Raw genomic sequence first — 26,954 nt, 5'->3', positions numbered from 1 at the left:
AAGCTCGGGCAATCCCAAATCTTGAAAAAGAAGAACAAAGTTGGAGGGCTTATGCTTCCCAACAAAGCTGTAATGAAGACTGATTTTCCTAAAGACAGTCTCATAGACCAGTGGACTAGAACAGAGAGCTGGGAGTCATGAAGTCCAGTAAGGAAAAGTCACCTCAACCAGCACTTCTGGAAACTGGAAATCCACATGCAAAAGAGTCAAGGTGGACTCTTACCTCACATCACATACAGAAATTAACTCAAAATTGGTGAAAATCCTAACTGCTATGAGCCAAAACCATAAAACTCTTTGAAGAAAATTGGAGGTGAAATTTCACCCAGCATCAGATTTGGCAGTAGATTTTTGGACACAACATTAAAAATATAGGTAACAAAAGTACAAATAGATAAATTGCACTGCATCAAAACCAAAAACATCAGTGTATCCAAGGACACACAGTCACCAGAAAAGGCAACCTACATAATAGAGGGAAATACTTCCAAACCATTTACCTGATAAGGAATTCCCATCTAGACCATAAAAATTCTTACACTTGAGCAACAACCAAAAAAATTGATTTAAATACATGAAAGACTTTCAAAGACATCTCTTCAAAGACTATACACAAATGACCAGTGGGCCCATGTGCAAAAGCTCAGACCCCCCTCCAGATAAATAGAAAGATAGATGATAGATAGATAAATAGAATAGATAGATGTAATACATTTTTAAATGACTAAGATGATCAATTTGTGTCATATTTCAGCACAGTTAAAAATATATTTGTGGATGTACTCATTTGTGGCTATTACATCTCTAGAACGGATTCTTGAAGGAAAATTACCAAGAAAAGCATCTTGATACATGTTGCCAAGTTTTCCAAAATGATGAAAGCACTTTACAAATTTGTTACCAAGGTTCCATTGTATGCAGTTATCATTTTAAAAAATTATTGTTGCATCAGTGAGATGGCTTAGTAGGTAAAGGCACTTGTCACCAAGCTTGATGACCTGAGTTCCATCCCTGGGATCCATATGGTTGAAGGACAGAACCGACTCCAAGTTGTTCTCAGAATGCTACACATGTGCCATGGCATGTCGGCTTGTATGCACACAGACACACAATGTAAAAAATTATTGCTGATTAGATTTAAGAAATACTCTTTCATGCAATTATTGACCATTCGTAGTTCTTTTTACATGAACTGGATCATTCAGACCTCAGGACTTAATGTTTTTCTAATCAATTTTATTGTTATCTGTAACTCTTGGTATTTATATTTCTTTGGTTTTTTGAGAGAACGTTCAGAAGTTTGTGTTTTTCGGTTTTTTTAATTGATTTTTTGCCACCACAACCAGCTTAAATTGATTTTTACCAGAGACCCCGGGTCCATCCCCAGCCCTGCAAGACCATCATTGCCATTTTTCTGCTTGGCAATGGCATCATGCAGCATCTTTTAGCTCTGGGAGAGAGGTGCTACAGAGAGGGTTAGGTTAGCTTTTCTTTCCATTTGTTTACTTTAAAACTTGTTCAGGTAAAAATCTGTATTCTTCCTGGGGAGGAGATCCAACAAGCACTGTGAATTGTAGGGTTCGTTCATTCACTGCAGCATAGCAAGAGCTGGGCCCATAGGAGTCATGTGACCAGCCTGTGTCAGGTGTGTATAGGAGTTAAATGGCTTTTGTTCATTTCTCTTATTCATGAGTGGAACCAATTAGAAAAAGATAGGGCATAATTTCAGGAAAATGTTGTTTATAAAAAAATGAATAATTTTTCAGTTCTGCCCGAGGTTTTTCCTTTTCCTTTTTTAAAAAATATTTTATTATTTTTATTTTATGTGTATGAGTGTATTGCCTGCACATATGTGAGTGCACCCATGTTGTGCAGTGCTGTGGAGGTCACAAGAGGGTTTCAGATTCCCCTGGAACTGGAGTTAAGGACAGTTTGTAGCCGCCATGTGTGAGTGCTGGGAATCGAACCCGGGTCCTCTGCAAGAGCAGTCAGTGCTCTTAACTGCTGAGCCATCTCTCCAGCCCCAAGAGGTTTTTCTTATATAGTTTCTTTGGTTTCCTTTAGCATTAGTAGTAGCCAACATCCTGATAATGCTCCAGTTCGGAAGTGTCCTGAGAATAGCCTTCACATTACCTTTGAAATCGAGAGACTAAAATGTGAATAGGAGCGTAACAGAAGTGTGTGAGATCTTCATTTTAAATGTAAAGAAAACAAGCCTTAAGGAATCTAACATATTAATATCTTATTAGTAACTCTGACAATTGTCCCATGACCTTCACACGCACACACACACACACACACACACACACACACACACACACACACAGAGAGACAAAGGGCATAAGATAAAGCGTAGTGTTTGTCCAGTCTGGCTGTTTTATCCTGCGCCCCTTTCACGTCCTGCCTTCATTCAATCCCCATAGCCATGTAATAAATTATCTTCTTTGTAGCACTTTCTGGTATTGGTCACAAAGCAGCGGGTATCTTCCGTTGATTTTTAAATCTAATTTTTCCAGGGAGTGTGGAAACTAGGTCTCAGGAAGAAAGCATGTGTGGTGATTACAAGGTCCTAACTTGCCCTATTGGTAGAAGGGGAGGAAGTTGAACAGAGTTACACCTAATGAACCTAAATTCTGCAGAGTTTAAATAGCCGAGTCGTAACTGAGGTATCTGAATTTTGCAATATTTAAATAGCCGTTTCCTTTTTAAAGACTGGATTGCCAGATTACATGAGACGGAGATGTTAAAGTAAGTACGAGGGCTAAGTGGTGGAGTTTGCGCAGGGGCAGGAGGCCCTGGACTTGACCCCTGGTCCTGTAAATAACAAGGTCAGGGCCCTGGAAGTGCACGGTGGACGGTGCCGAGTCCCGCGGGTGCGGGCGCGGCCAGGGAACCCTGCGTGCGCGTGCTTCCGGGTGCGTGGGGTCGCGGCTCGGGGCCGACCCCGAGTCCGGGTCCTGGCCGGGTTCCGGGAAGTGAGGACTGCGGGAGGCAGAACGCCGGCTCGAAGCCCCGCTGACAGCCGGGCGAACGCTCTTCCGCTCGCAGGTTTTTTTCAGTGTCATTTTAAGTTGCAGCTTCCGGCCAATCCGCGGGCTCGCTGCCGCTGACGTCACGAGCAGCCAGTTCCCTCCAGCTGCGGAGAGCTCCAGTTTGTCTTTTTTTAAAAACTAAAATGGAGGCCGGCCTCTCGCCGTGAGGAGCGCGCGCCCTTCCCGCGGGAGCCTCGATGTTGACATGTAACAGGGCGGGCAGCGGGATGGTGGTGGATGCGGCCGGCTCCAACGGGCCCTTCCCGCCCGTGGCCCTCGTCCACATTCGAGGTGAGCGGGTGCACGGCCGGGCTGTGCGGGCGGCGCGGTGCCGTGCGCAGCGGGCCGCGCGGTGGGTGCCGTGCGCAGCCTCGGGCGCAGCCTGCGGGTCCCTCCGGGCCGGGCAGGGGCGCCGAGGCCCGACGCGGGTTCGAAGCTGGCCGTCCATTCTGCGCTCCGCCGCCCTCCCATCCCCCTTTCCTCTGTGCTGATGTCAAAGGATGTGAAGTCACTGCCGGGAGGGCGCGTGGGGGAGGGGCGGCGGCTGAGCCTAGGGAACCTGTCCGCGGCTTCCGGTCCGAGTGAGGTGCGGAGCCGCGGGTTTGCAGACCAGCCGCAACTTGCCTCCTTCCCGAGGCCATGCTCGCCCTGCGCCCGGGAGGAGCGCACGCTCGCGGGTGTCGGAACGGCCTAAGTCAGCGCTAGGGTTAATGGAATATTAGGGACGCACGTACAAGGTCGGGGTGGCCAGTTCCCACTAAAATCCAAAATGGCAACAAGTTTCCACCGAGTCTGTGGCTCGCTGTTTTAAGCCTCCCCTGCCTCGACAGTTTGTACATATTCGGTGTTTGGAATTACCTTAGAAGCACCAATGTTGTTATTAAACTGTTGCTATCAAGCTTGCTCATGTTTATTTGATATTTTAAGGTATTTGTTATGTAAATTTTTTGATTCGTGATTTGGGTGAAAGAGCACATGGGTGTGCAGCTGGGTCTCATGACTCCAAGGTACATGGCACAGCTGTGCTCTGACAAAAGACTTATGCTCAGAACCTCCCGTGAGGAAGGTGGGGGGGGCAGATCGCAGGTGACCAACAAGTCGCTGTGACTGAACGCTGACGAGGGTTCTCAGGTCCTGGGGTAGCCCCAGGAGGACACCAGCCCAGGGGCGCCCGTCCGGTCAGAGCCGACTGTAGCCTTTCTGCAAACCCCTGGAGAAGGCTGGAAGAAGTCAGCATCCACAGTGGCCACCGGTGACTCCGAGCGGTGGGCTTAGCTGCAGGGCCCAGGAGGACGGGGACAGGTGCACTGTGGGTGTTCTAGATCCAAACCACTGGCTGCCTAGCACAATGATGTGATTACAGGCAAGTGGTCAGTATTTATGCATGTAAGGTCCTTTGGTTTCTGGTTGATGAGCCTTCTGGTTTTTATTAAATACCTAATGTGCTAGTTCTTCTTTTTGAATTATGAATTTATTCAGAAAAAATTTGATTTATTCTGAAGTAGAATTGATTTTATATTTTATAAATAGAATCATTAATTGTGGGGACCAGTCACATGTAGTTAGCTCTAAAACCTTTTTGTGCCTGCTTGGATGTTTTCCTCTTGGTTGTTTGCTGTATAATTGGAGTTAGTGAAGTGCCTTACCCTGAAAGAGACTTGAGTTTTTAAGAAGGGGTAATCTGTACCAACCCAAGACTAACTTCTAACTCAAACAGCAAGGTTAGTTTCTAATTTCAAACCTTAAAGAACTTTGTTTACTTTAAAGACTTCTTAAAGCTGAAACGTCAATGTGAGGTTTAACAAAATATGTCTTATTTACTGGGCTGATTCTTAGTTCAATTTCTGAGTAGCAACTACTTCAAACCAAGTGCTGAAAATCTTTAAAAATGACTAACATACAGCCCCTTCCTCAAAGGAGCCCTGCTGGAGTAAGACAGAGGACAGGAAACTCTCCCTCTGGGGGTTGGGGGCCCCTGGGTGTGCAGGTGCTGGGAAGAGGGACACAGGGATACCTGACTGGCTCAGCCTTCCCTTTAAAGCAGAGAGAGAGGGTCTTGGGGTTAGCTCAGCTCTTCTAGAGGACCTGGGTTCCCAGCATCCACTTGGCATCTAATTTCTGTCCTTAACTCCAGTTCCAGGCAACTTGATGTCCTCTCTTGGCCTCCACAGACACCAGGCACACGTGGTGCACTTACATTCACACAGGCAAAATGGTCATACATATAAAATTTTTTAAAAAATTATATACACACACACACACACACACACATTTTAAAGGCAGAGGGTCTTTCAGCCAAAACGGAAGATAACTTGCCCAAGGTTCCACAGCCCTTAAGTGGTGGGACCAGAGTCCATATCCAGTTGTTTTGTTTGCAGTTTTTAAAATAATTTCTAGAGGCAATTGTGGCTGTTTGTAAAACATTTTGCAAGAAGATTACCATCATGGATTTTTTCCCAGTGCCTTGTCTTTTCAATTCAGTGGCCGCTTTTTGCATGACAGGTTTTTGCACCCAGAGTTTACTTCTTACTCATTTTGCAGACCTTGTGTTTGTCAGTACCATGTACCAGATTGATCCTAACTTGGAATACGAGCAGGCTCAGTGACCTAGTCTTCATGAGGTGTGTTCTACTGGGGGAAGGACAGTCAAGTCAGTAAACACCACTGCTAATCTGATGTGCAGCCCCAGTTAGTGTGATAGCTGCTGTCTACCCAGTAGTATGAAACTTGTGATTAATGTGGTACTTTTCCCTTCCAAAAAGTTGAAGTGTGGAAAGGATATATTTTAACTTTGTGCAGCCCTACCTACCTAGATCCTGCACTTACAGCTCTGTCTAAGAGAGTAGTCTGCTGTGGTGGGAATGTGTTCTCTGCTATCCACTGTGTTAGCCAGCGGCCACACGTGACTTTCCAACACTTGAAGTGTACAGATGAGAAACAGATTTGTTGTTTTAGTTATTTTAAATTTAGATAGATAGGTGTCAGCTAAGGGTTGTCCAATTAGACAACAAAGGTTCAGGCTGGAATTGGCACTTTCTCAGAAAAAGTCCAAACTATAATTATCTTTGACCCTGTAAGCAAAAGCAACCACAGAGGTAAAGGAGCAGGCCAGTTGCTCATCTGTCAAAGCTTTGTTTACACAAGCAGATGGCGTGGGCCATAGGCTGCGGGCCTGTACCAGGCTACTGCGCCATGTCTAAGTTGCCTATGAAGACTAGTAAAGTGTGCTTCCCGGAGGCCTCCAGCACTGCCTCTCCTGCCCTCCGTGGCTGCTCCCAGAGCTCAGCCCACCCACCTCAGGGCAGGATTTAAGGCAGGGAAAAAAACCCAGTCAGAAGGATGCCAGTGGCCAGAGAGGCAACCGAGACCAGCCTGAAGCCTCTTTCTGCTGGCTTCCATCCTGGGCCTCCAGAAAGTCCTTAACTGCTGTCATCTTGTGCTGACTGGTCATTAGTAAAATTCCTGGGTGATGGTCTGAAAGCCGGGGATCGGGGGGTACAGCTGTAGAGTTAAGTCCTTCTTTTTATGGTAGCCTGTTTCTCCTGGGAAGTGAAGGTCTAAGTGTGTGAACCCTGTTTTCTCAGAAGTGCTTGTTGAGTCACCAGTTGGTTGGTCTTCACCTCACCACTAAGAATTTAAAGAAAAACTGTGCAGGATGCAAGTGAAGATGTCAACCCCACTCCCCACCCTCACCCCTGGCTTCCATTTCCCACTACCCCAAATATGATGACTTGTTGACAGCAATAGCCCTCAGCATGCATGGGTGACTGAATTCAGTACACACCTATATGGCATGAGGTGTGTGAAGTCTAGCAAGAATGGGACCTGCTGTTACCCCCAAAACAAGGGAGGGAAAATGCTCTAATGAGACTTCCAAAGAGCGAGGAAGGGAACTAGTTCTCTGAAGAGTGCACCGGGTTGACGGGGCTGTTACTTCACAAACCATGCCGCCGTGGCACCGCAGCCCTGGGCAGAGACTGTAGGGTGCACCTGTTCTTGTGGTGAGGCATGAGCATTTGTCTTTGGTGTTCTTGGTGGTATGGAAGGTAACCAAAATAACAGACGGCCCCTGGGGGAGGGGTGTTTGTGAAGTCTGCACACCTTTGCAATAGTTAGGTCTGCCCTTGAACTTGGGGTTTTTACTTTACAGCAAAGTTGCATCTTGAAATTTTAATATGTTAATCGTGCAGAAAAGTGAGAGAAAAGGCTGAGATGTGGCTCGGTTGAGTGCTCTTGTGGCATGCTCGAAGCCCTGGGTTGGACCCCAGCAGCTCATAAGATGTGGTTCACAGCACGCCAGAGATGGAGGCAGGAGAAACAGAGCTTTAAGGCTACATAGTGAGTTCAAAAGCTGCCTGGGTCACATGAGACCCTGTCTGAGGGAAGAGGGCAAGGGGAGGGGGTGTACGTAAGTAGAGGGGGTGCTGTACTTCAACCTAGGAGAAGTGGCAAATCAGAGACAAGGTGCATCGTGCTTCTGCTTCCTTTTGAAAATACAGTTATTATTTTTTCGCATCCTCAGTGTCACCTGGCCTGAGGGCTCAGTATGGGGCTGCCTGCCGCAGGTGTGGGTCCCAGAGGAAGAAGGGGCATTGAGTGAGCACCATCAGTGTCAGGACTGAGGCCACATCCATCCGGCCTGGTGCTCTCTTTGAACCTTCCCGGAACTGCAAGGCATTATTACTTCTATTTCTCTGTGTCCTTCTCCAGAACCACAGAGGATGCTGTGGGCCCAAGGCAGGGCAGCAGGGTCGGGGAATGCTCCTGTAGCCCTGGGTTCTCACTGTCTGCAGTGTAGAACATGTCCTGTAACGTGGTTGCAACATTCCTTTCTCACCTGAGCGAGGTTTGCGGTAGTCTCACAGACATTCTTATGTGGGGAAGAAAGCCCCTTCTCTCCTCCCTTAGCAACCTGCTCAGTGTGCCTGCTGCCCCCTGAGGGCAGCCACTAGGGCCCACTGCTTCCAACGGTACCTAGCACCAAGTGGAGCATTTTAAGGGATAATTTCTCACACTTTTTTCAAAAGTGCCAGGGTGGTGGCACATGTCTTTAATCCCAGTGCTCAGGAGGCAGAGGCAGGTAGATCTCTATGACTTCAAGGCCAGCCTGTTCCAGGCTAGCTGAGGCTACAGGGCAATCCTGTCTCCAAAAGACCCCCCAAAAAAGATTTTTAAAAATTGTGTGTGTGTGTGTGGGTACATGAGTGTGGGTGCTCTCAGAAGCCAGAAGAGAGCGTCATATCCCCCTTGAACCAGAGTTACAGACTATTGTGAGCTACATGACATGGGTACTAGGAACTGAACTTGGGTCCTTTGCAAAAGCCTCCAGCCCCCAAAAGTATTTTCTTAAACCAGCTCATGTCAGTAATCCCAGCACTCAGGAGGCTAAGACAAGAGACTTGCTGTCAGGTCAAGGCCAGTCTGGGGTAACAGTAGTTCAAAGTCAGCACAGGCTGTAATGCAAGATTCTGTGTCAGAAAACAGACGAACATAACAAACAACAAAAACCTCAGCCGTGAGATGGCTCAGCAGGTAAAAGAGCCTATCACAGGGCCTGGTACCTGGCAGCCAGACTTCAATTCCTGGGACCATATGAGAGAACCGACTCCTGCCAGCTGTCTCTGACCCCACACACACACAGGCACAAAATAAAAACTTGAAATGTAATTTTTTTAAGCCCTCCTTTTGAATCTTGGAAAGGCATTGGCTAAGTGAGCAAGGATACAACATCTACGAGAGCAGATACATTCTAGGTCCTTGAATTATTCATAAACCAAAAATCCTTCTAGTTTAAAAATAAAGACCAAAGAGCTATAATATTAAATGCAACGAATAACTCTAGATCAACTTGTTTTTTTCTTTTAAAGTTTATTTGTATAGCCGGGCGTGGTGGCACACGCCTTTAATCCCAGGCTGATCTCTGAATTCAAGGCCAGCCTGGTCTACATAGTGAGTTCTAGGCCAGTTGGAACTACAGTGAAACAGACAGACAGATAGATAGATGGGACTACAGGGAGACGATCGATCGATCGATCGATCGATCGATCGATAGATAGATAGATAGATAGATAGATTGATAGATTGATTGATAGATTGATTGATTTGTATTTTATGTGTGTGAGTGTTTTGCCTACGTGTATGTAAGTGCATCCATGTTCTGCAGTGCCTGTGGAGGCCAGAAGAGAGCCTTGGATTCCCCAGAACTGGGGTCGTGTTGGGAACTGAACCCAGGTCCTGTGCAAGAGCAGCCAGTGCTTTTAACTATGAGCCATCTCTCCAGCCCTTAGACCAGCTTCCTATTCTAAAAAATACAAAGTCACATGATGGGCAAAATGGCTTATTGGATAAAGGCGCCAGGCACTAAGCCTGATGACCTGAGTTCAGTCCCAGAGACCCACATGGTGGAAGGAGAGAACTGACTCTGTGAAGTTGGCCTCTGACCTCTACACACATACATACATGTACATACACAAAAAAATTTATGTAATTTAAAAAATACAAAATCAAGCAGGGTGTGGTAGCCCTCGTCTGCAATTATATCACTGGGAAGGATGATGTAAAAGGATTACAAATTCGACGCTAGCCTGGGATCAAGACCAGTCTGGGGCTACAATGTGAGACCTTGTTGTCAAACCTGTAACAGTGGTTCAGGGCAGCAAGACCCCGGAGCTGAGGGTTAGTCTCCCTTTCTAGGTATGGTAAAGGTGGTTCTGTAGACCCTAACCATCCTGGCAGGGAGTCGAGGCTGCAGTATTTACAAGTGAAGTATCTTAATCTCTGTACCTTACTGGAGTGGTAAAGAGAACTTTAAGTCTAAAGTAACATGCTAAATGTAAACAGTTGTAGGATCTAGGGAAGAAAATGACTTCTGTCCATTTGGCTTCTACACACGTTTTAAGTTTTCCATAATGTTTGAAAAGGTTATGCTTTAGAAAAAGCATGTGAAGGGAATATAATGGCTTAAACATTGTTTCCTGAGGGCTGGAGAGATGGCTCAGCCGTTAAAAGCACTGACTGCTCTTACAGAGGACCCGGGTTTGATTCCCACATGGCAGCTACAAACCGTACTCAACTCCAGTTCCAGGGGAATCCGAAGCCCTCTTCTGATCTCTGTGGCATTGCACAACACGGGTACACTCACATACATGCAGGCGATACAATCATACACGTAAAATAAAAATAATATATATTTTTAAATAGTTTCCTAAGTATCAAATCAAGTGGTGGTTTTCTTTGTTGGCAGTCGTGCCCCCAGTCCCTAACTCATAGTGACCGTCTGACTTACCAATGGAGTTTTGGAGTGTATGGGTTTTTTGTTTTTGTTTTTGTCTTTTTGAGACAGGGTCTCCCTGTAGCCCCAGTTGGCCTTGAACTCACAGAGATCCGCCTGCCTCTGCCTCCCGAGTGCTGGGATTAAAGGCACGCGCCACCACACCCGGCCTGGAATGTATGTTTTATTGATGTTTATAGCCTACTTATTGGCTTTAGGCACACTAGGAGATAAAACACACCAAAATTAAATGCCCACCTTTGGTTGTCTGAGCCTTGGCAGGCACATGAGGCCCATTTCTCTGCCCAGAAATAGGGATAGTAATCTGTTATTTCTCAGTGTTTATGAAGGCTAGACAACTAAGTACAGGCTGACTGCTTAAAATGGTATCTGCAGTGTTGTTGCAAGACTCTCCAAGTGTTGGTGGTGGCCACAGCAACCCTGTTTGTAGGTCACATGCGATCCCTTCTGGAGCCCAGCAACTAACCCCAGTTACAGCTGGGGTCTTTGTATTTGCTCATCTTGAAGCTCATCCATGGCCTGTCTCTCACTTTCCAAGCCTTTTTATCTCTTGCCACATTGCCACCTAGAATGAGTAAATCTCTTCCATACCCTGGATTGTATATAAAATTATCTGCCTGATAATCTGATAATCCCAGGTGCTACTTCCATGGCCTTGTTGAGCATGTAACTGACTCCTGTTCACCTCCTTTAGTTCTGTCAAGTCCAAACTACAAACTTACACTTAACATTTTTAACTCTTGAAGCAGAGTTGTAGAACTACAGTCAAAGGAAACTTTTCAGTTTAGAAGTTGCAATATCTTTTATGACCAATCTCCACAGCGTCACTTCACGTTATTTCCCCTTGTGTCTCAATGCAGAGATCTCCTCCTCAGGCCTTTGCTGTATGACGTCCAAAAGTCCTGTCAGATCCCAGAGGGATGAATTCCTTTTCCATATTGATTGATTTTTTTTTTTTTTTTTTTGAGACAGGGTTTTACCATGTTGCCTAGGCTGATCTCAAAGTCCTGGACTCTGGCAATCTTCCCATGTATCTGGAACTACTGGCTTGTATCACTGTGCCTAGCTAATGCTCTTTTAGTCTTTTTGAGGTCTTCTCTCTGTAGCCCCACCTGGTCTGGAACTCGCTGTGTAGACCAGGCTGGCCTCAGTCTCACAAAGATCCCCCTGTATCTGCCTCCTAAGTGCTGGGATTAAAGATATGTACCACCATACCCAGCATATTGCTTTAATTTTATTTATTTTTTTTAATATTTATTACTTTTATGTGTATGAGTGTATTGCCGCATTCATGGAAGTACACGCATGTCCTGCAGTGCTCTCAGAGTCCAGAAGAGGGCATCAGGTCCCTGGAAGTAGAGTTACAGATGGTTGTTGGCCACCATGTTGGTGCTGGAATTCAAACCTGGGTCCTCTGCAGAAGCAGCCGGTGTGTGCTCTTAACCCAAGAGCCATCTCTCCGGCTCCCGGCTTTAATTTTTAACATGTGGTATTTGAGTAGAATTTGTTTGCTGCCGTTTCATTGGGTTTTTAACATCTCGTCATTTATACTTGGCAACTTTTTTTTTTTTTGGTCTTTCAGAGACAGGGTCTCCCTGTAGCCCTAGCTGTCCTGAAACTCACTATGTAGACCAGGCTGGCCTTGAACTCACAGAGGTCTGCCTGCCTCTGCCTCCTGAGTGCTGGGATTGAGGGCGTGCGCCACCACACCTGGCTATACTTGGCAACTTTTTAAAAAAATAATATACTAGATTTTTTTGTCTGTTGATTGTGTTAGTCATCACTGTGTTATAGACTATGGTGTTTTGAATTGTGCTTTGAGAATAGTAATGTTCCACTCTAAGGAGCTGTCCTAATTATTCTGAAATTGCTGGCCCTTCGGTCTTGGAAGGCTTCAAAAAAGGAGAGGTGTGGGAGTTGTACATTTGTAGGTGGCTTCTGTCTGTGTACAACTAAAAATAAGACTACTCTGTGTAGTAGGCCATGCACATGAGGTACTATATTTGACAACCGCATTCTCAGAACTTGGAAGCTGTGACAGTCCCTCAATCTTTACATAGCCACACCGGGAACCCTAGAGTGTCTGAGACACCTTCAAAGGGTCTACAGGTGCCCCTCTCAGTATCAAAGCTGTCTTCATAGGAAAACCAGTGTGTAGGCCTTGGCCTGGTGGTATGAGACCATGGTGGATAAACAGCTGGTTTCGTAGAGCAAGGCAGTGGTACCCAACTCCCATGCCCTCTGCTCCATACACCTGTCTGACCCGATAATGTCCTTGATAAAGCATGGAACTTAGTGCTAGCAAATCCCACTCTGGCACATACAAGTCTGTGTGATGAAATACACATAAGTTCACTTCCAACATGCTATCGTGCAGTGGCTGTCATGAGGAGAAGCCTCTCCTGGTGAACTGAGTTGCAGGCTGAACTAATCACCTTTCCAAGATCATCATTTTTGCTTGAGAGATGAATTTGGTACATTTTCTCAGAAATCTGAGAAGTGACCTTATCAATAATTTCAGGGGAAACAGCTATGACACTATTTTTTCCCATGGTAAAATTCCAGCTTTCAAGCCAAATATGTCTTTTAGAGAACTTGCATGAGCCACTGTGGATGTGACTGCTGCTGGGAAGGAATGGGGTAGTAACAGTGGGGCTGCCCACTTAGAGTGAGAGGACTCCGTAACTCAGTGCACCAGTAGTCGCTAGGGACCAATAGGTCACACCACAAAACATGCACTGGCAGGAGAGCCGTTGACCGTGTAATGCATACTATGGAGTTCAGTGCAACTGAAAAATTCATCAGTATGGCCGCATTGTAGCTGATGTTTAAGAAGCTAGTACTTGTTAGCCTGGTATAGTGGCTCATACATGTGATCCCAGCACCTAGGAGGCTAAGGCAGGAGGATCTCTGTGAGTTCCAGGCTGGCTAGGGCTACAAAGTAAGACTGTCTTTAAAAAAACAGGCAGCTATCACTTGTTGGATTTTAGGGAGGATCAAAGACTATCCAAAAACATCCAGGCTGTTGAAGTGGTTCCCTTTTCCAACAAAGCATGTTTCTATCAGCTGCGTGCAGCTTACCACAGGAAATTGAATATAGCTAGGCAAATCTACAAAAGTGTGAACAGGTGACATTTCCCCTATTTTAAAAAATAAAGTCATATTATTTAACTATCCCTGGATGTAACCCTCCTGAGCAAAGCTCTTTTGGGTCCTCATATAGGACCTGACATCATAAAATTGGGTAAGAGGTCTTAATGCCTCAAAAATCAGGAAACCTTGTCCTAGGAAATCTCTCTAGCCTGGATTGAAAGTGAGCCTTCCCTTGTGTTTACCAAGAGCCTGTGTCTTCTGTTTGTCCCTCAAAACTAAATAAGCCCAGTGTACTGAGCAGTTAATCCCACAATCATGGAATGGGCCATGCAGGGTGACAGTATGGTATGATTCCACACACAGCCTTGGTCAGTTTCCTTTTACCTTGTTCAAATCTGTTTTTAAAATCCATTTTCAGGACTGGAGAGCTTTCTTAGTAGTTAAGAGGACTCGCTCTTACAGAGGATCTGGGCGGCTTACAACCATCTGTAACTCCAGTTCCTGGGGATCCAGTGCTGTCTTCTAGGTCCTCAAGTACCAGGCACCACATAATGTGCATACATACATGCAGCCAAAGAATTCATATACACAAAATAAAAAGAAAAGTTAATCCATTTTCAGTCAATTAATACATGAATACAGCCACCTTTGTTTACTCTTTTTCTTTCTTTTTCTTTTCTGGTGTTTTTGAGACAGGGTCTCCCTGTTGCCCCAGCTGGCTTGAACTCACTGTGTAGACCAGGCTGGCCTTGAACTCACAGAGATCCACCTGCCTCTGCCTTCCGAGTGCTGGGACTAAAGCCTGCACCACCACGCCTAGCTACATTTTTTCTTAATCAGAACTAAAACCAAAATTCCCCCTGACCACATGTCTCCTGCCTTCATCCACATTGCAAAAGTGCCTGCGAGTTCGGAGTTTGCTGTTTATCTTTCCAGACCTTTTTCCAGGTGCATATTTATTTATCCACATAAATAATATAAATATGCATATATTTGCAGAAAGTTTCTAGTCATTTTTAGTTCTTCATTTCTTTTTTTATAACTTATGTGTACGAATGTTTTTCCTGCGTGTTTGTAAGTATACCTGTGTCATACAATGCCCACTGAGGCCAGAGAAGGCATTTGATCCCCTGGAACTGGAGTTAAGGACAGTTGTTAGCCACCATGTAGGTGCTGAGAACTGAACCCAGGTCCTCTGAACAGCAGGCAGTGCCCTTAACAACTGAACCATCTTTCCAGCCCCCTATTTCTTCATTTCTTAAGGGGGAGTAAAAAAGAGGAGAGAAATTTGAGAAACCAAAAAACTTTTGCAGCCAGGCGTGGTGGCGCACGCCTTTAATCCCAGCACTCAGGAGGCAGAGGCAGGAGGATCTCTGTGAGTTCAAGGCCAGCCTGGTCTACATAGTGAGTTCCAGGACAGCTGGGGTTACAGGGAGACCCTGTCTCAAAAAGACCAAAAAAAAAAAAAAAGTTTGCAAGTTTTTAGTATGTTGCTAACCCACTCAGCTGGTTAGGTGATGATCTGAGCTGTTGTCAGATTTTGTAATCCCAGCTTGTACTGTTTCTGCATGCGCAGCATACACACTGTGTTTTCCTGTGCCTTTCTGTGAGTGTGGTTCATAATGCTGGACGAGGTAAGTGTCTGGAGGAGGCAAGCATAGCATCTGCCACCTGCCTGGGGCTATTTTCTGGGCTGTCACCAACATGTACCTCCCACAGCCCTCACACACCACAGCCTGTACACACGTGCTCATTTTACAGGTGTCAGAAATGGCAAGGCCTGAGTGAAACTTCACCTAGTCTAACTTTAGAGTGGAAGCCCTGTCTGCCTCAGTGTGGAACTAGAGATGTGAGCTTTCATCTCTCAGCTCTTCAAACCTGGTTCTGAGCAAGCATTTTACTGAAGAGAATACCACTGACCTTTTGAAGGCCATTTTACTCTAATTTTAAAACATTAGGCCCCTGTCAACGAGTGACTGCCCTTCTAGATGAGATCATCCAGCAATCAGTGCTGTCAGATCCAGGCTGAAGGCATGTCACAGATAGGGTCTAGGGTTCAGTCTCTGCGCCTTCCAAAAACTGTGTGTTCTGTTTAGAATTTCGTTTGATCAGATTCCTTATTTTCACGAGAGCTAAAAGAAACGGACTTTGAGCAAGTAGATGTCCCCCTTTGTTTCTTCCTAGTAGGGACATGCTGTCCAGAGAGGGTGGGAGTACCCCCCACTGGGTGTGCTTCTTTTCAGGGTCTAAAAAATTCAAATAGAATTTTTTTTATTTGTTTGGGGTATTTTTGAGATGAGTCTTACTGTGTAGCCCCAACTGTCCTTGAACACACCATCCTTCAGCTTCAGCCTCTAGAATGCTAGGCTTGCAAGTGCATGCCACCACACCTCGCTCAGATACTCGTTTTCATTACAGTAAAATCACAAATGACATTGTGCTAAGAAAGTATTTTTAGGAAGCTAGAGAGATGGCTCAGTGGATAAGAGTCCTTGCTGAGCAAACATGAGGACTTAAGTTCTGATCCCAGCACTCAGGTAAAAAACTGGGTGTGGCCTTGCCTCTGTACCTGTAACCCCAGCTCTGTGAGGGATGGAGACAAGGAAAGATCAAGGTTATTGGGGTCAGCTGGCAGCAAGCCCAGCTCCAGGTTCAGTGAGAGACCCTGTCTCGAAGGGGGGGGAGGGAGGGGGAGAGAGAGAGAGAGAAAAGTAGGATATCCAGTGTCCTCCTCTGGCCTGCCCAACAGCACACACAAGGGCGCACACCTACACACACAGAGTGTTTCTATTACTCATAAACAACAGTAAAATTTATGGGCAAAATTAGGGTGTTAGGGTGCTGGCCTGGCATGTATGAGGACTTGACTTCAGTTTCCAGTACCACAGAAAAAGCCAGCCAAAGTTAAATTTATATTTTGGAATTTTTTACTTAGCTTCCTCTCCTTGCTTACTCTGCATAACAACACCATCCCTTTTTATTTTTTTATTTTATTTTTTCAAGATGAGCTCTTGCTGTGTTACCAGGCTGGCATTGAACTTGAAATCTTCCTGCCTCGGCCTCCTGAATGGCTAAACTCCATCTTTATTTTGTCTGATTCATTTTCTGGATGCAGCTGAGGCTGTTCTGTATTGAAATGGAGCTTTTCTAAGGCATGTAACATCTCTGGGGTTGACTTATTCAAATGGGGCGGTACTAGTTGATCTGAGCGCTGCAGCTCTCACTTAAATTCTGTACATATTTAATGTCAGCTTGGACGTGCTAATCTTGAAGTATCATTAGTCAGTTAAATGCACTTGGATACACATGTATGTGCACACAAGTGTTTGGATAAAGCTAAATGTCAACTGACAAAAACCCCAACTTTAGTCTTACTGCCTTATTTAGTATAACACATGGGTTTGGACCTTTGGATTTTTGAGCCTTTCTGCTTTTTCTATTTTTTACGAAAGTGTAGAGCCACTAAATGAAGCAAAGCCAAACTTGGAGCCCCCAAATGGTTTTTGACACTGCACTTGACATTTAAATGTTAAAAAAATAAAGGGGGCTCAAAAAGCACGTTCAGTAGACTTCTTTGGCAGGAAACAGGGACTTATCAGCCAAGTTAATAGCCTTAACTGTGGTATCCATAGTAACTAGACATGCCGCCTGGGTAAATATTTACCCATCAGCTCCTGTGCAGAGCCGTCAGCACTACAGAGCCGGCAGCCCTGGGTTCCTTCCTACCACCCAGTGCCCTGAGCATCACCATCATTCATCTTTTCCAGGGTTTTTCAAAATCATTTAAGCAGAGAGTTGGGGAGGTTCCTCCGGAGCAGTTGGCCTGCTGTCTGTGGCCCCCAACTAGAGCAGAGCCACTCTCAATGCCCTCATTGCCACCCAGGAGCCTTTTTCATCTTCAAAGCCTCTTGCAAGTGGTCATTAGCAGTCGCCCTCTATCCTGAGGTAGTAAACAGGTGTTATTAGCCCCATTTTTACAGTCGTGGAATCCAGAGCGGAGTTCGCCAATTTGCCTGAGGTCCCAGAGCAGTTGGTGGCCAAGACCCAACAATCGCTTGGGTTTTCTGACTCACGGTTCTGGGCTCACACCGCTCTGGACGTGCATAGGAAGCTGCTCTTGCAGGTTCCTTTATCACAGAGATCTCTGCACGGCTCTTTCTGCTCTGTGTGTTTACAGTGTGTAGAGTGCAGGCTACAAAACAGGTTAGTCCCTCTCATGGTGTCGTCTAGAAAAACACAAGATGCAGATTCTGGGGCATGAAGGTAAGGCTTTTCTCGGGATTGTGACTATGGTGACATTAACCCAACAGGGCCTCGAGTTGCATAGCTGAATCCAGGGCTCAGCTGCATCTTCTCCTGGCCCCCGGCACTCATGGCAAACTGGCAAGGACCATGGCCTACCTTGCACCTGACTTGGTATATCCTGAGAGATTTGCCGTTTCTAATGCTGTATCTTTAAAGCATGGCTTACAGGAGCAGTTCGGTGCTGAGTGGGAACTCCTCACTGTAAAGATGCTTGGTGGGTAAGTCCGAGAATCTGGCAGAGATTCGCCATCTTCTTTCTATTGGTGAGGTAGGGACGGTTGGGTAGAAGAGAGGTATTCTTTCTCTGAAAACAGGCTCTATCTTAGCTTAGGCATTTGTTGAGGAGAAGCAGTCAAAGATAGTCATAGTCTTGATGTAGACCAGGAAGAGATGTTGACAGTGCAGTAAAAGGATCTGTGCGCTCACCTTCTTGGTGTCTTCCCTCGTTCCCCGCTCTGTGTGCTCACACTGCACCGATTTCAGTGGATAGTGGAGCAGCTCTACAGACTTCCTTGTACCAAATGAGGCTGAAAGTGCGCCAAAAACATGAGATGGCTGAGCTCATTTCAAATGGAAAGGAATATAGAGTGCACCTGGCACAGGAGGGAAAACAACTGAGTTTTAAATAACTCAGTTGGCCTGCTGTCTGTGGCCCCCAACTAGAAAACAATTGAGTTTTGACTTCCTGCTTGTGGTCACCTAAAGTTTATGTCCTTCATTAGGCCAGAGTTTAGAATGATCATTGACATGACACAGTGCTACAATTGGTGGTGTTACAGGTGCTGCAAGTGTGTGCCTGTGTTAGCTTCAGGAGGTACAGAGGAGAGTGAGCACACCACCAGCCCCACCCCGCCCCGGATGTCTTGCTCAGCTGACATTTGGCAAAGCTGATTGGTGGTCCCAGAACGGGGAGATGGTGGGAGGGTGTTGAGCCAGGAGGAGGTTTGTATTGAGAAGGAGCAAAGCAGCATCCCTTTATGGACTGGTAAAGGGAGAGCAGCCGAGTCATCGGTGGAAGGAACATGGATGCACAGATGCCACCGTTGTCCTCATGCAAGGGGAGGCCAGGCTAAGAATGCATTTGCTGTGGTTCCACAATGAAACACAAAGATACAGAAGAAAATCAAGTATGGCCACGTAGGAGAGTGAAACAGGAGGCTCACACTGCATGCGTGTGTGCGCGTGTGCTTGTGCATGCATGCGTGTGTGCATGACACGTGCATATCTGAACCATGTGAATATTTCTGTTCAGAAAAATGAAAATAAAGCTTAGCATTAAGCGTAGGGGCGTGAGTTGGTTGTTGAATCACCAGGACAAAGATCTTCTGGTCTTTGAAGCTAATGGTATGGTTTTACTCAGCTAACTGCCCAGAATGAAATAGTGAAAGATTAAAATATTGAAATATATGAATAAAATATTTGAATAATGAGATATTGAAGTCCTGGATTTGGATTTGAGACCAGAAAATCGCTCTGCTAGTCTTCTGGCCAAGCAAGCCTCTCAGCCTTTGGCCTGCCTGGCTGTCCTGCACACCTTCGCCAGGCAGAGAGCACAGGTGGAGCGTGCAGATCAGCCCCTCGGCAGACCCCGCTCTGCAGCTCTGGTTTAGCCTTTCGCCTCTGTGTTCACCTAATGGAATGAACCCCCTTCAGACCGTCTCCCTGTGTGGACAGGCCGGTTCAGTTTCTTTAAGGTGAATGGTAAAGGGGTGTGAAGCAGCTCACGGAGAAAGCCCATGCTTACAGTCATCGTCGACAGAGGGGCATCTCAGCTTCCTGGAGCAGGAAGAGGCCTAAAGAAGAAGCTGGCCCTCATGCCCTTGGTCTTCCTGGTGGTGGAAGAGAGGAGACCTTGGCAAGGAACTGACGGCAGGACAGTAACTGGGGAGCAGGAGTGAGGAGAGAAGGGACCCAGGACTGGGGAGGGTGTGGAGTGGCCTAAAGGGTATGGCCAGGGTCAATGGTGATGTGCACAGCAAAGGCCTCATCTGCTCTGGGCACCAGCCCCTGCCCAGCATTGCTTTGCAAGAGTATTCTGCACTTTGGTGGGTGTTTTCACCATTTTGCCTGTATTGGTCCTTAAGCCGTACAGAAGTTTCAATCTGAGTGAGGCCAAGTTTGCCTTTTGTCACCTGTGCCTGTGGAACCATTACTAAACCCAAAGGTTTACTCCCATGTCGCCTTCTCAGAGCTTTGTGATTTCAGTATCTACATTTAGACCTTTTTTGGTCAATATTAATTTGGTTTTTGTACATGGCATGAGATGAAAGGCCACTTTCTTTGCATGTGAATATCCTGTTAACCCAGAATCATTTGTTGAGATAACGGCTCTGTCCCTCATTGAGTAGACTTGACAAACTTGTTGAAAGTCAGTGGATCCTAAATGGGAGAATTGTTTCTGGTCCCAGTTCTGTCCTTTGGTGTCTTTGCGGGTCCTATGTCTATACCGTGCTGTGTTGATTGCCGAAGCTTTGCTGTACAACGTTCAGCTCGATACACGTGAGTCCTGCAGTTTTGCTCTTCTCTCTAAGGTTGTTTTGATAGCGTGGGTCCCTTGCATTTCTAGATAATTTTAGTGTCCACTGTCAGCACATCCCATCTCTTTCTCCTGTCTGTGGCCTCCCCACATCAGATTTGTATGTGCGGATAGGGCTGCCTACAACCTCCACTCCCAAAGAGCAGGTGACTGAGAGGAGAGCCTGTCTCCTAAATGGATATGCTTCTGAAACCTGAAACTATTTGGAAGAGCTGGAGAGACGGCTTAGAGGTTAAAAGCACTTGCTGCTCTTGCAGAGGACCCAGGTTCTTCTGATCTCGGCACCTACATGGTAGCTCACAACTGTCCATATATATCTACAGTTCCCAAGGGATCCAATGCGCTCTTCTGGCCTCCATGGGCACGAGGCACACACATAGTGCACTTATAGGCATACTGCCAAAACACTCATACACCTGAAATTTTTTTTTAATCTTTTATTGAAGCTATTGGATTTAGTGTTCACAGTGGTTACAGTTCAGGGTAAAATGTTGACCTTGTTTAGCTGCATGAGAAGCTGATCATCCAGGAAGCAGGCTGTGTTACCCTGTGGTTTCACACTCTGTGAGTGCCTGGTGTGACAGACTCATGGGGGAGGAACCACTGGAGTGCTCGTGTTTGTGAAGACTGTCCCGCTCTGGCTGCCTCTAACTTCTCCAGCAGAGGCCAACAGCCCTGTGCCATCTGTGTGGGGCCAAGTGACATGACTGATTCATGGCTATTACTTCCTCTTACAAAGCTGCCATCATTTCTGTTGATGTTCACACAGATTTGATCATTTCTGTTGATGTTCACACAGATTTGATTCTTGTTGGCCTTGTCCGTTAAGATGATGTGTCTCTTACAGGATGAAATTCACTTCATTCCCTGGGAAAGCAGGGTCGTAGCTCATGAGCAGACTTTTAGTTCCCCTGGGACTAGACTCTGTCATGTCTCAACCCTTATGCAGCTTGGTGATAGAACTTGTGCCAATCCAAAGTGAGAACAAGGGTGATCTGTTTGGGTTTCCCGTATATAAATTGTTCTTTGTTCCAAGGTCAGCCCTTTGTTTTCCATGTTACGGTGTTTTCAGTGTTACTGTGTTTTCAGTGTTGCGGTGTTCTCGGTGTTGCGGTGTTTTCAGTGTTACTGTGTTTTTAGTGTTGCGGTGTTCTCAGTGTTGCGGTGTTTTCAGTGTTACTGTGTTTTCAGTGTTGCGGTGTTCTCGGTGTTGCGGTGTTTTCAGTGTTACTGTGTTTTCAGTGTTGCGGTGTTCTCTATGTTGCGGTGTTTTCAGTGTTACTGTGTTTTCAGTGTTGCGGTGTTCTCTATGTTGCGGTGTTTTCAGTGTTACTGTGTTTTCAGTGTTGCGGTGTTCTCTATGTTGCGGTGTTTTCAGTGTTACTGTGTTTTCAGTGTTGCGGTGTTCTCTATGTTGCGGTGTTTTCAGTGTTACTGTGTTTTCAGTGTTGCGGTGTTCTCTATGTTGCGGTGTTTTCAGTGTTACTGTGTTTTCAGTGTTGCGGTGTTCTCTATGTTGCGGTGTTTTCAGTGTTACTGTGTTTTCAGTGTTGCGGTGTTCTCTATGTTGCGGTGTTTTCAGTGTTACTGTGTTTTCAGTGTTGCGGTGTTCTCGGTGTTGCGGTATTTTCAGTATTACAGCTTGGTTTGTTTTGGTTGTTTGTTTTTTTAATCTTGTGAGCAATAAGCCAGTGTCAGTCCTTAAGATTGCTTATGAAATCCCAGCTCCAGCCCACAGACCCCAAAACTTTTATATTCAGAATCACCACATAATACTTAAAATGATTTCTGCAACTTAGGAGCCCATTTTTATTCCTTGTCTGTGAAATATCCCAAATGGCAACTCAGTAGGAGCTGAGACAAGTTGGAACTTTCCAGGGGCTTGAGGGACAGGAATGGGGTGCTGACCTACAGGGCACTGGTATTCTGGGGTAATGAAGAGGTTTTGAAATTTGGTAGGGTGAGAGGCTGCACAGCATTGAGACGTACTAAATGCCGCTTCTCTGTGTACTTGAAGTGCTACATTCTGTGCTGCATGAATTTCACCTCCACTTAAAAAAATCGTGTTTATCAGTGTAACCAGGATGACACGACCCTACTTCCTGAATGAGCAGGTTCCCATGCAGCTGAACAACTTCAGACATTTTACCCTGAACTGCAGTGGTTACGAAATGAAATACTAAATCCAAATAGTTTACGTAGAGACTGCAATGTGTGTGAGTTGTTTGTCACGACGCTGAGGAACCGGGGAGCACTCTGCTCACATATATAAAGACTGCTTGTGTGCTGGTGAAGATCTGGGGAGCACCTTACTTACTGAACATGCGGACATCTCAGGGCCTGGTGAAGATCTGGGGAGCACCTTGCTCACTCATACATGCAGACATCTCCGGGGCTGGTAATGTCACCTCCAAGCATAATCACTGGAAGCTGCTGAGGTGGATGCATGTTCTGCTTTGGAAAAAGAGAAAAGTTCGTTTTAACTTGCAGCTTCACCTCAGAGAGGTTTTCTGCAGCCTGTCACACTGTATAGTTGCACATCGTGATGTCCATTCAGGCTAAATCTGATTGAGCGTTCTCTGGTGGTTCAGTTGAGGTGACCTGTTCCTAGTGACCATCAGTGCTAAAGGAAACTGTTAGCATTGAAAACAATAGGGGAAAGAGAAAGAATCTTAAAAACATCTAAAACATCGTGTACTGTTTTCAAGTACGGAAGACTGACTCCTCTGAATGGAGAAGACCCACCTTTATGCTTTCTCTCTCCGTCCGCTTCCATAGTGCCTGGGGACGAAGACAATGGAGTTACCCAGTTACAGGGTGAAAAGTAAGTGCTACCATCCGGGTGGCCTCTGTAGGGTAGCTATCCTTCAGCAGCTAGATGTGGGGGAAAACCTGGTAGAGAAAGCTGTGTGGGCCTGAACTGACAGAATGAAGGCCTTGTTGGGGCAGGGAAGACTAGTTATGGGGAGGATGTTGGTGTGGGTATACGGTCATGATGGGGCCCGACTGTACATGTGTTCATTCATCAAACATTTCTGGGCACTTTTGGACATGACTGAAAAGTTTTTGTTGTTGTTGTTCTTGTTTGTTCATTTGGTCTTTTTGAGACAGGGTCTCCCTGGAGCCCCAGCTGTCCTGGAACTCACTGTGTAGACCAGGCTGGCCTTGAACTCACAGAGATCCATCTGCCTCTGCCTCCTGAGTGCTGGGACTAAAGGTGTGCGCCACCACGCCCAATGACTGAAAAGTTTTAAGTGAGAAGTCCATATGCAGATAACAACAGTGGCCTGAGCAGGAGAAGTTGTTCAGAGACATTAACAGAGCCCAGAGGAAGAGACGCTCAGCTTTGCGGAAAGTTCTGTGGTGGTTTTGTTTTCTTAATTTTGTTATTTTCGTGACGTAAAATATGATCCTTCTTGACTGTGGAGATGGCTCAGTGGTTAGAGCACTGGCTGCTTTTGCAGAGGACCAGGTTCAATTCCCAGCACCCACATGGCCACTACCAACCATTTGTAATTCTAGTTCTGGGGGATCTGACACCCTCTAATGGCCTCTGCCAGCTTTGCACAACACAGGTGTACTTACATACATGCGGGTAAAATGCTCGTGCACATAAAGTAAAAATCAATACATTTTAGGCTGGAGAGATGGCTCAGCAGTTAAGAACACTGACTGTTGTTGCAGAAGACCCAGGTTCGAATCCCAGCACCCACATGGCAGCTAACAATTGTCTGTAACTACAGTTCCAGGGGATCTGACAGCCTCTTCTGTCCTCCTCGGGCATTGCATGACACGGGTGCACTTACCTATATGCAGGCAATACACCCATACACATAAATTAAAAATTAATAAATAAAATATTTAAAAATAAATAAATATCTGGGCATGGTGGCACACGCCTTTAATCCCAGCACTCGGGAGGCAGAGGCAAGCGGATCTCTTTGAGTTCAAGGCCAGCCTGGTCTACATAGTGAGTTACAGGACAGCTGGGGCTCCAGGAGACCCTGTCTCAAAAAGACCAAAAAATTAAAAATTAATAAATAAATACATTTTAAAAATTAAACAAATGTATCCAGGTATGGTGGCTACTCTGCCAGGTCATGAGTCTGGGGCCAGCCTAGAGTACATAGCAAGTTCAAAATCAGCCTGAACTAGGTATGTGTAGTAAGATCCTATCTCAAAACAAAACTAAAGCTGTGTGTGTGAGATGGCGTGCTTCTATTTCGTGTTTGCTGATTGAAGCTCTTCCTGTTACAGCCTGCTTGGTTTCTTCCTCCTTTGGAAGATCTGTCACTATGAGCCCCACTTTGTTCATTAATATTTGTAGGAAGATTTTTATTCTTGACACATCAAGAAAAATCAGTGCCAGTTTGACTAGTTTAAATTCAAATAAAACACCAGCTTTACCTTTAAAAATATGTATATATGATCCTTCTCGATAAGTTAGTATTTGTGATATGCGGTAGTAGTATCACTGTTTAAAAACGTTTACATTCATACAGGACAAAGACCATTGTATTATTTTTGGCTCCTTCCATAAAAGAATTTGATATGGCGTAAACTATTAGAACTGTAAAAATCTGTCTGTCTGTGGCAGGGTCTTGTGTAGCACGGGCTAGTCTCAAACTTAGTATGTCATCAAGAATGACATTGAACTTCTGATCCTCCTGCCTAGACCTCCCAAGTACTGGGCTTACAGGTGTGCAGCACTAAGCTCAGCTCTGCAGAAATAAATTAAAGGGGGAGAAATCATACTAGAAATGGGTTTGGAGGACCAATTCAACTTAAAAGTGGAGGTTTTTGTTTGTTTTGACAGTCTTTAAAAAAAAAACAAAAAACCTCAAATGGGCCAATGACTACATTGAAGATGGGACACACCACCTTAGTGTGGTGCATTTCTTTTCTTTTTTTTTCTTTTTCTTTTTCTTTTTTTTTTTGGAGACAGGGTCTTCTTGTAGCCCCAGCTGTGCTGCAACTCACATGTAGACCAGGCTGGCCTCAAACTCACAAAGATCCTCCTGCCTCTGCCTCCCAAGTGCTGGGATTAAAGGCGTGTGCCACCACACCCGGCCTATGGTGCATTTCTTAAGTGAAAGAATTAGCCTGTTATTTACTTTGACTGATGTATCTATCCAAAATATTCTTACTTGAAGAGCAATATTATTTAGATTTGAATCAAAACTAATCTCTCTCTGGAGCCCAGAGAGAGATTCTAACAGTGGAACTCCAGCCCTACTTCATTTTACAAACAAAAGCTGTTAGGGATCAGCGAAGGCTGGGAGGAAAAGGTCTGTCTGTCTGTCCTCCCAGTGAAAAGAACAGAGTTACATAGGTGAAAATCATTTTCTTCTTCCTCATTCAGGGATGGGGTTAGAGGCTCAGTCGCACACTTTGCTGAGAAGTGATCATTAATAGAACTCCGTGAAGTAGGCAGAACAGAGCTCTGTGCTGTGGGATAGCCCAGTTCCTCCAGGTATGGCGGCACACACCACACCACCATTGGCAGCAGCGGAGGAAATTTTAGAGTGATTCAGAGTTGCACATTACTTCATTTTAGTGATTATATACTGACAACTGAAAATACGTAATAACACATTAAATCGTGGTTTCTTGGGTTATCGCTTAGGACAGGGCTTAGTCAAAAGTGTGTCCATTCAAAGCAAAACGTGTAAATAGTGGCACAACCACACAGCTGTGGGAAGTCTCAGAGGAGTCAGCAAATGGCTGGAGTGTGGGCTGCAGGTGACCAGCACTGCCTTGGGCAGTCTTGAGAAGACTCTGCTGAGGATGTCTCCCCACCTCTTCTCTTCAGTCACAAGTATCAGGGTCACAGGGGCCTTGCTAGAGGGAAGGGACTGAAGAAGCCCCCAGCAGAAGAGCCCGTCCTGGGCACCACCTGCCCGCAGGGCACAGCTGGCTCCCATGTCTTCTCCCCCACCTCATCTCCACCTGCCATAGCGCCTTCTTAACCTCACTTTGTGGTGCAGCGTTTGCTCAGTGAAACAGCCCCTAAATGAGTATGGCCTGAAGCAAGTTAGCTAGCCTGTTGAGTATCCTATAAAATGGTACAATAACCGTGTCTCCCCACAGAAGAGCTGTGGTTCTTGAACAGGGCTGGGGGTAAATACGAGCATTTGACTGGGTGTCTGAAATATGCCAGAATCAGTAGTTAGCACTTCTTCCCATCTCCACATTCCAGTTCAATTAGTGAAGACTAATTGCTGGTGGCTTCCATCTTCAGGATAACTTTCACTTCACCTCAGCATTGCCTTCGGTAGGTCCAGTTGTACTGTTTGTCCAGGCTGTCAGTAAGTGGGGTCAGATGTTAATGAGCCTGGCTGCCTAGGTGTGCCCTTCCAGCCCATGGCCAGCTCCCTGTCAGCACTCTGTACAATTCTCCCTAAGAAGCAGGAGGTGGGGCTTCCCAGCCTCCTTGGTCTTGCCCAACTTATCTCACCAGCTTGGATCAAAGGCTTTAAGGAAGGGGCTGGAGAGATGGCTCAGTGGTTAAGAGCACAGACTGCGCTTGCAGAGAAACTGGGTTCAATTCCCAGCACCCACATGGCGGCTGTGAACCATTCTTGACTCCAGTTCCAGAGGAATCCGACGCCCTCTTCTGACCTCCAAGGCGTTGCATGATGCAGGTACACTCACATGCAGGCAATACAGTCATACACATAAAATAAAAATAATCAAT

General features: G+C 45.8%; 1 protein-coding gene across 4 annotated transcripts in view; it reads left to right on the top strand.

Moving 5' to 3' along the window:
• Nucleotides 1-3,003: 3,003 nt before the first annotated feature.
• The window catches only part of Ppp2r5c (protein phosphatase 2 regulatory subunit B'gamma), a 111,270-nt gene continuing 87,319 nt past the window's right edge, over nucleotides 3,004-26,954 (top strand). Inside the window, exon 1 of one of the 4 annotated variants that reach the window (XM_008825604.3) lies at nucleotides 3,004-3,323. In XM_008825604.3, coding sequence (XP_008823826.1) covers nucleotides 3,270-3,323 — 54 coding nt within the window. In that variant the 5' untranslated portion in view covers nucleotides 3,004-3,269. The remainder of the gene's footprint in view (nucleotides 3,324-26,954) is intronic. The other 3 variants (XM_029559868.1, XM_008825601.3, XM_008825602.3) reach the window with 3 other exon arrangements.

The sequence above is a fragment of the Nannospalax galili genome, unplaced genomic scaffold (assembly GCF_000622305.1).
Source record: "Nannospalax galili isolate Female #2095 unplaced genomic scaffold, S.galili_v1.0 scaffold188, whole genome shotgun sequence".
Classification (NCBI taxonomy): Eukaryota; Metazoa; Chordata; class Mammalia; order Rodentia; family Spalacidae; genus Nannospalax; species Nannospalax galili.
This window is presented reverse-complemented; position numbering and strand designations above follow the sequence as displayed.